This window comes from Paroedura picta, chromosome 9, assembly GCF_049243985.1.
Source record: "Paroedura picta isolate Pp20150507F chromosome 9, Ppicta_v3.0, whole genome shotgun sequence".
Lineage (NCBI taxonomy): Eukaryota > Metazoa > Chordata > Lepidosauria > Squamata > Gekkonidae > Paroedura > Paroedura picta.
Genome location: NC_135377.1, coordinates 74966843 through 74980355, shown reverse-complemented (window position 1 = coordinate 74980355; position 13513 = coordinate 74966843). Strand labels below are relative to the sequence as shown.

Sequence of the window (13513 nt, the reverse complement as noted above, 5' to 3'; positions counted from 1 at the left end):
GGTAGCAGAGCACATCTCCGCCACCTGAGAAGGAAGGAAGAGGACACCCACCAAACAGCAGATAATGACAGGCTGGCCACTCCCTTCCAATCCCTCCTGAGTCTGGAGAGAGCTGCTGAAAAGGGCAGGCAGGGCACCGGTCCTTATCCGGTGTTCAGCTCACACTCTGCCCCCTGCCTCTTCAGGTGCTGCCTGGGAAAGTGGGGGGGGCATTTAAATGGGCCAAATCATGCCCAGATCACAGAGCCATGATTTGACTACCCTGATCTGGCTGTTAGGATGCAGGGAATGGACAGTTTGGCTCTGATGAGTCAAAAAACTACCGGAATCAGCATTGACGGGTATTTTTCATCTGATCTGGGCCGAACCACCCATGCCTATTTATGACATAGGAATTATTTAATCATGCCATTTACTTTATGCCAAATAGCTCTACAAGGAGAGCTACTCATATTCTTGACAAATCCACAATATGATAGTAGAAAGGCTGCATTAGGCCAACCACTGCAAGTGATAAAATGAGTCTGGAATGCCTGTTTTCGCTATGTTGTTTGAAGTCAAAGGGTCAGAAAAGGCGAAAACTGAATATACAACAAAGCCAGTGTCATGAGTTGCAGCTTGGGATAAACACAGAGTTATCTAGCCTGTGAATGAACCCACGGGGTCACTTCTACAATACTGAGGGGTCACTTCTACAGCAGCCTTGCCGATTTCACTCTGGTGATATTCTACCTGTGGAAACTTATTACACGTTCCATATCCCTTTGCTGTGTGACAAAGTTTTTAGTGAATGGTGGGCTCCAGTCCTTGCTAAACTCTTTACACAAATTCATAACGCTTCCCCTGGGATGGACCTCTAGTATCACGGTCCCTACCTTTAAAAAAGGTGATAGATCTGAGCCACAGAATTATCAACCAATCATTTTACTGCCTGTAGCATCTAAGCTATATGGTAACTTCCTGAGGAAGAAATTGGAGAACTGGGTGGATACACTAATATCTGAAGCTCACAACAAATAGGCTTTGAGAAGGGGCACTCCACAACTGGACACTGCCAAACCCGGCATCCTCTGGCTGCTGCAGCTAGGAGAAACCCAGATGGGGCCTTTGTAGACCTTTGGGCAACCTTGGATTCATTGGACAGGAACAAACTTTAGCAGAAACTCCTGAATCTGCAGTTGGATCCATGTTTAGTGCATCTAATGAGACAACTCCACCAAAATACTACAGTTAAAATCAAGGTAGGGAATTCAAGTGCTCTGGCAGGGGAAATTCCTGTCAATAAAGGTGCAAAATGGGAGGGGGGTGTTGGCCTCCCTGCTGTTCAACTGATATATTAATGATGTTGAAGAAATGCTGGAGGGTGCCCAGTTTATGGCTCCCAGTATTTCTGTCCTCTTGTGTGCTGATGACATGGCGTTGATATCGCTGACCAGAATAGGGCTGGAGAGACTTTGGGACAGCCTAGACTTCTATTGTAAGTCTCAAGCCTTGTCTTTAAATCACCTTAACACCAAAGTGATGGTTTTCAGGAGACTCCCCCCCCCCAATTGTTTGGAGTATTCTGGATAATCAAATAGAACAGTGCAGATCTCAGAGTCATAAAATTCAGTGAAACATTAACATGGAGGGTGCATCTATCAAATTTGAGAGCAGCTGCCCTGAGGAGAATGGGGACTATTGTAAAATTCTTCTCCAGAGGGAGTTGCCCGGTTGATCCTGCCATTAAACTATTTGTCATCAAAGTAATATCTTCCAAGCATTATGGAGCAGAGATCTGGGGCTGGAATGAACAAGCGATTAATAACTTAGAAACAATCCCAAATCTTTTCATGAGAAGGATTCTAGCAGTCCCCAAAGTGATAAAAAGGTTGGGGACCACTGGTATACGGCACTGGTCAGACCACACCTGGAGTACTGTGTGCAGTTCTGGAGGCCTCACTTCAAGAAGGACGTAGATAAAATTGAAAGGGTACAGAGGAGAGCGACGAAGATGATCTGGGGCCAAGGGACCAAGCCCTATGAAGATAGGTTGAGGGACTTCGGAATATTCAGCCTGGAGAAAAGGAGGTTGAGAGGGGACATGATAGCCCTCTTTAAGTATTTGAAAGGTTGTCACTTGGAGGAGGGCAGGATGCTGTTTCTGTTGGCTGCAGAGGAGAGGACACGCAGTAATGGGTTTAAACTTCAAGTACAACGATATAGGCTAGATATCAGGAAAACGTTTTTCAAAGTCAGAGTAGTTCAGCAGTGGAATAGGCTGCCTAAGGAGGTGGTGAGCTCCCCCTCACTGGCAGTCTTCAAGCAAAGGTTGGATACACACTTTTCTTGGATGCTTTAGGATGCTTAAGGCTGATCCTGCGTTGAGCAGGGGGTTGGACTAGATGGCCTGTATGGGCCCTTCCAACTCTATGGTTCTATGATTCTAGGATTCTGTCCTTGGCTACCCAGCCGCTTGAGATCCTGCCATTTGCTCTCCTCACAACCCTCAGCAAAAGGCCAGAGCAGAAGCAGGCAGCAGTTGATCTGGATCTTCCTGTGGGTAACATGATATGCAAAATGTATGCTTGATTAGAATACCAGAATGTATCTAAATAGATCCTTTGTGTATAAGAACCATTATTGTAATATTTTAAAGCAATCAAAATTTTAATTTGCATCTTTAATTTGCATGTGATTCTGTGATTCTGTGATTCTATAAGGGAGTGGTTGAGGACCTTGCACACTATGTAATGTATTGCCTCTTTTATGATGAACAAGGCAAGTTCATTAAAAGAGTACTTCGTACTACCCCAGGTCATTCCAAAATTGAAATTCTGATTTTTCTATGATCAAACAATGACTCCTCTGTGTCACCCACCACATTGTACTGTTTGCCCTCCCTGACAGAAAGATAGGATCTAAACTGCAGGATCAGGCTGGAGATTTAATTATTATGATTCACTATACTGTATTTATATTATCCTGCAGGAATCTATTTGATAATGTTTGCACCTCATTCCTCCTTACGAGTTCATGTGTTTTGTCTTCAAATCTTGATTGTGTACATTTTATATTGGATTGAAATGGCCTATGGCCAATCAGTAAACTGAATACTATTACATTTTCCCACACTCTGCATTTGTGAGCCTCTCACAAAAACCAGCTGGGAAATATTCAGGCAATAGTTTGTGCTTCTGTTCTTCTGTATGATGTAGGCAGTCAGGGGGCAGGAAATGCAGTGTGCAAAATTGGGAGACGCTCAGTCAATTCCTTGCAAACTCCACAGAGGTGTATGGACTACAGTCACATTTTCCACAAAGTTGGAGCTTTTGGATAAAAACATAGCCCAAAGCAGCTGATTTATCCCCATACAGAGGTTGGCTCCCTCTGTATGGACACATTTCCCGCAGGCATTACTGAATATAATGCCATCCCATGCTGAGAAAAGTCATTTTGATTAAGGGCCCATAGCTCTGTAAGTGCCCATGTCATAGGCACAAAATCTTGGATTCAACTGGTCTCATCAATTAACACGACACCAGCAATAGGGTCGTCGATGGCTTTTTTGCCACAGTTCCTTAGCGCAGTCATTTCCAGCTGGGGATCCCCAGACTCCCAGGGGTCCATGAGGTATCTAGAAGGGATAAAGAGAAGAAGGCAAGAAAGCGAGCCACCCACGCCCCGAATCCCAGGGAGTGGGATTCAAGTTTAATCGAATAGTTCCCGAGCATGTCCACAGAACCCAAGCAACACAACCAGCCAGCCAGCCAGGCAGCACCTGCTGCTACCACCCCCTGCCTGTCCACTCACCTGCCCCTGTCGCTCACTCCCTCCCTCCCCTCACCACAAGGTGTGTCCCTGACACCCTCTCTCTTGTGAGAGAACGAGCACACCACAGGCCCTGCCCACGTCATTAACTTGTCAGCCATAATTTAAGCAAGAATACAGTCCTACTGAAAGGGCAAAGGGGGGAGGGGGGAGTGGATCATGTCACTAACTTTCCTTCACCATCACCCCTGCCCAGGGTTCCCTCCAGATCCAGACTCTGCAACCCTGCCCAGGAGGCAATTCTGGGGTCTTCTTGGTGCTTGGGGGAGGTCTTCTGGAGGGAGGTCCTCTGGAGTTCTTGCTCAGGTGGTGGCCCTCCTGATGGCCCCTAGGACTTGGTGACTCCGTGACAAAGGGCTGAACTGATCCATCATGCCTCTCTCCTATTCTCATCTGTTTAACATTCCCAGCAGGAGCAGGGCCGGTTTCTGCAAGGCTACACTGAAGGGAGGCAAGGAGGAAGAGACTGCAGCTGGACCTGAGGCTTCTGGCGGAGGGAGGGCATCTTATTCTGCCCAGAGAGGCCCGGCCCCTTCACTCAAGCGTTGGGCACGGCCTCTCAAATCCACCTCAGGCACCTTCTCCCTGAAGAAGAGCAAGCAGCCAGCAAGCCTTATTGTTCTGTTCTGCAAATATTGTTCTGTTCAAGAAGCAAAGGGGATCAGGTTGTACTTCTTTGAGATTGCTGGATCCCGGAGGCTGGCAACTCTAGCAATGTGTGAAAGTAGGTGGGGCGGCTCTAATATCTAGGCCAATTCTGGCAGCACAGAAAAAAGCCTGGCAACATCATGTCCTGATATGTGGGAGTGGTCTGGTGATGGCACCTCTGGTGACATGTGGCTTCCGGGGGTGTGGCCAGCTGACATCACTTCCTTGAAGACTGAAGAATATTTCGGGGGGTCCTCCATGGTCAAAAGGTTTAAAAACATTGCCTTAGAGAATCGCTTGCAGTCAGCTGAGACAACACCAAGCTAGAGAGACCAAAGGTCTGACACAGCAGAAGGGGCTTCTAATAGCCAATGTCCCCTCCCAAACCTTAAAAAAACCAAAATTCCTGACTCCACGTTCCCAACCTGCATGTAACTAGAAGCCTTTATAGAAAGCATGGATTTAGCCTTTATGCCTAACCCAATCCATATGCTAGAAAAAAAAATATAAAACTAAAGCGTGTGTGTGTGTGGGGGGGGTGGCTTTCTTGTTGCTGATTAGAAAGGAAAGCAGCTAAAATACATCAACTCCCTGGAAAGAGAATTTGTCATCCCTTCACAACTGACCTTGGCAGTCCAAGTCGACAAGTTTAGAATTGCCAAGGTACCTATTATTGGAAGGAAGGTTAACTGGCAAAGCTTTGGCACACAGTTTCTCTTTCCTTCTTCGATGCTCACTTAAGTGCAATTTTATCAAGACCTTGTCCTTGAAAACATGGTGGGAGGACAGCTGACAAATCTGTGCTGAATAATATGTGCTGTTCTAGCTGGGATAGTCCAATCAGTCAGTCATGTCAAGAGAGCACAAATCAAGAAGAGTAGTTGTTATCGGACTGTCTCCCTCTGTCCTGAAGCAGAACATACGTTGTAACTGTTGACGGAGTAGGCACACCATGAGCTCAGGGCTCTTAGTTATGAAGAGGTGCCAAGCTGGGCACTAAATCTGTAGTCAGGGGGCGACAGATTATTGACAGCCCTGTCAAAAAGTGTTGCTTACCTGAGCTATGGTTCTGTCGGGACACCAAGACCGCACGAGGAGGAGGCGTCTGAAACAGTCTAGAGCCTGGTCATAGCCACTGGGAACAGGCTCCTCTTCTGGCTTCTCCTTATCAAACCAGATTTTCCATTGTTTTTCTGTTCTTGAGACCTGTTAGGCCAATGGGGAAGGATGCAGATTATGTTCCTTATACACAAAGACTTTTCAGGTGCAAAGTGCTTCACATGTCTGTTGCAGGCATTCTAGACAGATCCTTTGTTTAGAGTGAAAGAGCGAAAGAAAAGGAGAGCCATAGAATCAAAGAGTTGCAAGGGATCTCAAGGGTCATCTAGTCCAACATAATACAGAAACTCACAACCACCTGCCTACCCACAGTGTTTCTGGTGTGTTTGCTCCCCCTCCCAGTTTAGTGTCATTCTGGAAATTTAATAAGGACCCCTTTAATAAGGGTCCAAATTATTTATGGATGTTGAACAACACAGAGCCCAGGACAGATCCCTGAGGCCCTCCTCTCATCACTCCTCTCCAAGAAGATGATGAACCTTCTACAAGCACCCTCTGCATGCAATCTGCCATTCACCTAGTAGGATCCATACCATATTCTACCACCTTGTGAATAAGAATTTCATGTGGAATGTTATCAAAAGCCTTACTGAAATCAAACTATGCCCACAGCATTCCCCTGATCTAGCAAGATAGTAACTTTCTCAAAAAAAAAAGAGATAAGGTTAATCTGACACCACTTGTCTCTTAGATTTATCTTGCACTGGCAGTTAAATCAAGTTCATTGTTTTAGGATCTACAGAGTCCAAACTTAGCCTCCTGATACAAATCTAGCTATTTCATAGAATCATAGAATAATAGAGTTGGAAGGGACCTCTTGGGTCATCTAGTCCAACCCCCTGCACTATGCAGGACACTCACAACCCTCTTGCTCATCTACTGTAACCTGCCACCCCTTTGCCTTCACAGAATTAGCCTCTCCATCAGATAGCTATCTAGACTCTGTTTAAAAATTTCCAAAGATGAACCCACCACCTCCCGAGGAAGCCTGTTCCACTGAGAAACCGCTCTGTCAGGAACTTCTTCTGGATGTTTAGATGGAATTTCTTTTGAATTAATTTCATCCCATTCATTCTGGTCTGTCCCTCCGGGGCAAGAGAGAACAACTCTGCTCCATCCTCTATATGGCACCATTTTAAATACTTGAAAATAGTTATCAGATCCCCTCTCAGTCGTCTCCTCTCCAGGCTAAACAGACCAGGCTCACCCAACCTTTCTTCATACATCTTGGTCTCCAAACCCCTCACCATGTTTGTTGCCCTCCTCTGGACACGCTCCAGTTTGTCAACATTTAAGGAACACACTGGAATTTCTCAGTGTGTGTTTATCTTCTGGATATCCCACATACATCTGGAGTACTGGTTGCTTTTGCGGTTCCTCCTTCGGGATTTCTGCACATCATGAAGGGAGATTTAGTCTTCCTTTCCCCCAAATTATTGCACCATCTTGCTTCTGTTTTTCTTATTCTATGTGTTTATTTAGTTTTCATTGTGTGCAAGTGTGTTGGCTTTATTTTTAATTTATTTTCAATATAGACAATTTAGTTTTAAAATTGGTCTCCTCTTGTATCTCCTAAAATTCGCTAATTCCTGCATCTAGAATCAGCTGCCATGGCTCAGAAGCATTTAAATATGGCATCTATAGTTCCTTAGGAAGAGGTGTCAGAGGTCATGCCTACTGACTTAGCTGCCCCCAATGAGAGATAGCTTTGCAGTTTGGGTGCAGAGAGAGAGAATAAGCACAGGGACAGAAGTACTAAGATTCTAGGAAATCCATTGATTTTTGCCAGATAGTGTTCTGGGTATGGTTTTACACTTCTCCTGGCAACAAAGAAAGTGGCACAGTATTAGGGGATGTAAAATAGCTCTAACTGGTGTGGCATTTAGTTAATAGGTACAATCTTGCAGAATTTGATGCTATGCATATACTGATCCCTCAGAAGTGAACTTGGCATCTGCCTGGTATTCAGTATGCTTTTCTTGGACCTTCTCCTGAGCCTAACATAATGATAAAGGTAAAGGTATCCCCTGTGCAAGCACCGAGTCATGTCTGACCCTTGGGGTGACACCCTCTAGCGTTTTCATGGCAGACTCAATACGGGGTGGTTTGCCAGTGCCTTCCCCAGTCATTACCGTTTACCCCCCAGCAAGCTGGGTACTCATTTTACCGACCTCGGAAGGATGGAAGGCTGAGTCAACCTTGAGCCGGCTGCTGGGATTGAACTCCCAGCCTCATGGGCAGAGCTTTCAGACTGCTGCCTTACCACTCTGCGCCACAAGAGGCTCAACATAATGGTAGTAACTCTGGAAATATGTTTTCCTAGAGTCACCCCGTGTCTGTAAGGGTCAGAAGCCGTGGAAGGCACCTGGGTGTGGCTGCCCCTGAAAGGACAATGCAGTTGAGATGGCTTGTGTGAAATAAGAAGATGATGGCTCAGAATTTACATGTCATCTACAGAGAGGCCTTTTGAATTCTAGTAGCTAAAATGCCTCCCCTGAGCATTTTAAACGTGCATTCTCGTTGTATGTACCATTTCTAAATATCATCTATGTAGGATCCCAGATAGACAATAAACATTTCTAACTGCAGTTTTGCAACAGAAATTTCTTCAACCTTACATGGGGAAAAGCTCAGTTAGTATATGGGAATGCCAAACAAGGTGGGGAAAGATGTAGCCCACTTTCACTCATCTTGGGCTGGTATGCCTACACTGTCCCTTCCTCCTGAACAAGGAGTCGTCTAAAGCAGCAGTCCCCAAGCCCCGGTCCAGGGACCGGTATCAGTCCATAGATCAGTCGGTACCAGGCTGCAGCTCCTCCTCATCCTGCTGCCTCGGGGGCTGCCCGGCCACACTGCCGCCAGCACACCTTTCGTGCTCTCTGGCGGCCGCCAGGGCTGGGGCTCCCCCTTGGCATGGCACTGCACAGCTGCTACTGGCAGAACCCCCCAGCGGGCGGCGGGAAGTCAGGGGCACCGGCAGGAAAGCAAGCGGCGCAGGGGCTCAGGTGGCCGCGACATCCCTCGGCAAAAGACTACCCCCCCCCAGCCGTCAGTAAAATTGTCAAGCGTTGACCGGTCCCCAGTGATAAAACCGTTGAGGACCACTGGTCTAAATTCCTGATTTCCTTTTTATGGTTCACTGCAGAAATCACCTCAAATTGCAAAAGGCATGTGTGGCAAGAAGTCACAATATATGCTTTATGTTTGATTACAGCTATGACACTCTCACTTTAGGACTGAACCATGTGTCATTCTGGGAAAATGGAGATGACAATCAGCTGACCAGTGCTGAAGTGATTTTGGTTTTGGAAGCATTTCAGTTCATGTTTGCTGAGTTCTTTCTGCACATCCTGCCTTTTCCTCCAAGTGGGGCATAAGACACGCAATATGAAGTAATTGCTCGATAACAATGATGCGCAAGGCCACCAATAAGGTCATTCCATGTTGAGCTTTCCGTCAGTTACCTACTTGATCAAGAATATCCGAAAATTGTCTGAGTTTACTGAGTGCCACTAAGTTCAACCAAGTCATGTCCAGGATCCATCTAGCTGGTTTGGGAGGACAAGCTTTCAGGTCCAAAGAAGCACCACCTAGAGGAGAGATGAATTTTAAAGGGGGTTAAAGAGTTGTTCAGTTTTTAGAGAAGGGAGCATGCATTATCCATTAGCATTACTTATATAGGGTCATCAGGAAACATGACAATTTACTGGGTCAGTTGAGAAATGTCAATCGCTGAGCAATAGAAAAGAGCAGGAGGCCAGTATCTGAAGAAGTGACTCAGGAAAGCCCCTCCCCTGCCACAAGTTCTCTTAGCCTTGAACATGCTCCTAAATTCTTGCTTTCTAAAAACTTTTTTTAACTTCTACAGGCAGATTGACACACCTGGATCTGTCTGAAGAAGAGAGAAGGACTCACGGAAACTCCTCCCCACCACAAATTCTGTGAGTCTTTAAGGTGCTCCTGGACCTTTGCTGCAGCCTGGCATGTGCCTTGGGGCAGGTTTCCCCACCTCTTCCTGGCTCTTCCCAATGCCCCTCGCCCACCCTGGATGTGTGCCCCCACACGGGAACTGGGGCAGCAAGGCTCCCCTGCACTGGGGAGCCCTGTTTCTCAAAACAACTTTAAGTCCATGGCATTGCGGTCCAACGTAATATCGCATTCTTAAACATTTTTAAAATATCCAGTCCGGCTCCATTGTGTCACGTACTGCAGCGGAGAGATCTGGGGAAAGTTTTCGTCCCTTCTGGGATGCCTTATGTTGGCTGAAGGTGGGGAGGAGCCAGGCCAGGACGGCCCTACTCTTTCGCAGCCTACTCTTTGCCCATTTCCACCCGGGGCAGAAAAGGGAACACTGATTTATCCATGTTTCCTTGCCCCAGGGCAAGTGAGGGCCTGAGTCAGGCCACGCCTAGGACAGCCCTGGGATGGCACCAATGTCATGCAGAACTGGGAATTTGCTCCAGCCCTGGATGAGAGATGAATCGGGACAAATTCCCAGTGCAGAAAAGGTCCCGGACCCTTGTTTTCTACAAACATCTGGATCCGTCACTCAACAAGTATGGCAAGCATGCAATGTACTGCCTATGACCTTTAATGAGCATTAGAAACTCTTCATGCTTGACTCTGCTCCGCTGCAAGTCAATCTTCAAGGTAAGCAGTAACGTGAACAGGAACTTGTGCTCCTCATACAGCCCCCGCGCAGCGTACATGTAGACTTCATAGGTCATGTGCTCAATGATATTGGCAATTCTCTTGCTTGTGACGGGGCTCTTGACAGACCTGTACAAAAAGGTGAGGAGGAAAATGAAACATGATGGGGTGGAGTTTTTTAAAAGCATTTTTTATTTTGAAAAGAAAGTTTTGTAAAGCTGCACAGCATAATACCGAGTTACTATAGAAACAAGGAGGGCCACAGTGACGATCAAACCAACCAGACACTGGGCATTATTCAGTTCCCAGCCCAAAGGGATTTTGACACCACTATGCCTATTTCACACACACACACACACACACACACACACACACACACACAAAGACTGAAGAAGGCAATATTGTGCTTCACACAGTTATGTCTTTTGACCCTCGTTGCTATCTGCCCTGACTGATTTTTTTACTGGTTTTGTAAGGCTGGTCGCAGGCAAGACAATTCAGAAGAACAGTATTCTAACGGCATACATTCACTGCCTACAGCTTGCTTTAGGGCTATTTGTTTTACATTTATATTTTACCTATGACTTCTATCCCACCCCTCAGCCAGAGGGTTCTGAGCCAGATATAAGTGTGGGATATGTTACAGACCCACAGAGCACGTTTCAAAAGAATGTTTCAAAAGATTTTTGTCCATGCTGGTAAACTGGTCAGAAATCATAACTCAGTGGTAGTAAGTTTTACATGTTCTCTACTGTTCCTTTGTTCTATTATATTACTGTTTTATTGATATCTACTGTTTACAGGGATTTTCTGTGCTGTTCCTCTTCCATTAAGTTCTATGCGAAACGCCCTGGGCCCCAGGGGAGGGTGGTCTATAAATGTAAAATAAATTAAAAAATAAAAACAAAAATGCAGAATGATTCACCCCCTAGTATCTCCCAACTTGAAATATCTCATGCTTTGGATTCTAGGCTGGACTGGCCATTGATCTCACGTAAGCATCAATCTCATGTGTGCTGCTAGTTCTTGGGGGATATATACAAAATCTGCATGGACGTGCATATGGGAACATGCAAACTCAGAGCGCCAAAAGCATGCTGGAGACTAATTAAATAAACAAATATTTAATTCAGTGAGGCTTTAATATACTCCTCTTGTTTTCTTAGCCACTGACTTGCTGGTGAGTGGCTGTTGAGCACAGGATCTCTGCTGCATGGGCTCTCTACATGATTCATCAAGTCATCAGCCTCAACTGTGCCACCCACTGACTCCTTGAGCCTCAAAACTGAGCTCCTGCATTACCTGGCAGTCACACGGGTGAGTGTATGGCCAGGCCCATTCTTTCTGCATGCAGTCCTTTGAGAGGAAGAGCAGTGTCTGCTGCCACTTAAGGGCAAACCAAGTCTGTCTTCCATTTCACTGGGAGGGGAAAACTGTTTTTGTCACCTTTAGTGAATCAGAGCTCAGGTTATTGTAGGCTACCTCATGTTTTTATGCCTGCATACCACCTAACAGAACTTCCTATTCTATTTTTCCAAACGTTTATGTCATCTCTCTTTCTCAGGCACACACACACACACACACACACACACACACACACACACAGAATGCCATAGCTAGAAGAACTCAGACCCTTAGTGTGGGAGAAGGTTAGAAGAGATAATCAACAATTCTGCAGGAAATCAATCAAACTTTTAGTGAGTTCTACCATGCAATAAGAATCTCGCAGAAGAAATGGAGTAGCATTCATAATCAATAAGAGAGTAGGAAAAGCAGTCTTGGGATACAATCCCCAAAATGACAGAATGATCTCAGTTCGAATCCAAGGCAAACCATTCAACATCACAGTGATCCAGGTCTATGCCCCAACCACTGCTGCTGAAGAGGATGAAGTTGATCAGTTCTATGAAGCCCTACAACACCTTCTAGAAGCAACGCCCAAAAATGATGTGCTTATCATCATGGGGGATTGGAATGCTAAAGTAGGAAGCCAAAAGATAACCGGGATAACAGGCAAGTTTGGCCTTGGAGTACAAAATGAAGCAGGGCACAGGCTGGTAGAATTTTGTCAAGAGAATACAATGGTCATAGCAAACACTCTTTTCCAGCAACCCAAGAGACGACTCTACACATGGACATCACCAGACGGTCAACACAGAAATCAGATTGACTATGTGCTCTGCAGCCAAAGATGGAAAAGTTCTATCCAGTCAATAAAAACAAGACCAGGAGCTGATTGTGGTTCAGATCATGAGCTTCTTGTTGCAAAATTTAGGCTTAAATTGAAGAAAGTAGGGAAAAGCACTAGGCCACTCAGGTATGAACTAAATCATATCCCTGACGAATACACAGTGGAGGTGACAAATAGATTTAAGGAATTAGATCTGATAGACAGAGTGCCTGAAGAACTATGGACGGAGGTTCGCAACATTGTACAAGAGGTAGCAACTAAAACCATCCCAAAGAAAAAGAAATGCAAGAAATCAAAATGGCTGTCTGAGGAAGCTTTACAAATAGCTAAGGAGAGAAGGGAAGTGAAAGGCAAGGGAGAAAGAGAAAGATACACCCAATTGAATGCAGAATTCCAGAGAAAAGCTAGAAGAGATAAGAATGCCTTCTTAAATGAACAGTGCAAACAAATAGAAGAAAACAATAGAATGGGGAGGACCAGAGATCTTTTCAAGAAAATTGGAGATATGAAGAGAACGTTTCATGCAAAGATGGGTATGATAAGGGACCAAAATGGTAGGGACCTCACAGAAGCAGAAGAGATCAAACAAAGGTGGCAAAATTATACAGAAGAACTATACAAGAGCGAGCTTAACATCCCTGATGACCACAATGGGGTAGTTACTGACCTGGAGCCAGACATCCTGGAATGTGAAGTCAAATGGGCCTTAGGAAGTCTGAGCAACAATAAAGCTAGTGGTAGTGACAGCATTCCAGTTGAACTATTCAAAATCTTAAAGGACGATGCAGTAAAAGTGCTACACTCAATATGCCAGCAAATTTGGAAAACTCAACAATGGCCACAGGATTGGAAAAGGTCAGTTTACATTCCAATCCCAAAGAAGGGCAATGCCAAAGAATGTTCAAACTACCGCACCATCGCACTAATTTCTCATGCTAGCAAAGTTATGCTCAAAATCCTACAAGCTAGGCTCCAGCAATATGTGGACCGAGAACTTCCAGAAGTACAGGCAGGATTTCGAAGAGGCAGAGGAACTAGAGATCAAATTGCCAACATACGCTGGATCATGGAGAAAGCTAGGGAGTACCAGAAGAA

General features: G+C 45.5%; 1 protein-coding gene across 3 annotated transcripts in view; it reads right to left on the bottom strand.

The window, feature by feature from the left end:
* Nucleotides 1-13513, bottom strand: part of DNAH5 (dynein axonemal heavy chain 5) — a 323270-nt gene that overhangs the window by 48053 nt on the left and 261704 nt on the right. For all 3 annotated transcript variants that reach the window (XM_077353359.1, XM_077353360.1, XM_077353361.1), the window contains 3 exons: nucleotides 10166-10356; nucleotides 9046-9167; nucleotides 5515-5664 (listed from right to left, as the gene is read on the bottom strand). In XM_077353359.1, coding sequence (XP_077209474.1) covers nucleotides 5515-5664; nucleotides 9046-9167; nucleotides 10166-10356 — 463 coding nt within the window. The remainder of the gene's footprint in view (nucleotides 1-5514; nucleotides 5665-9045; nucleotides 9168-10165; nucleotides 10357-13513) is intronic.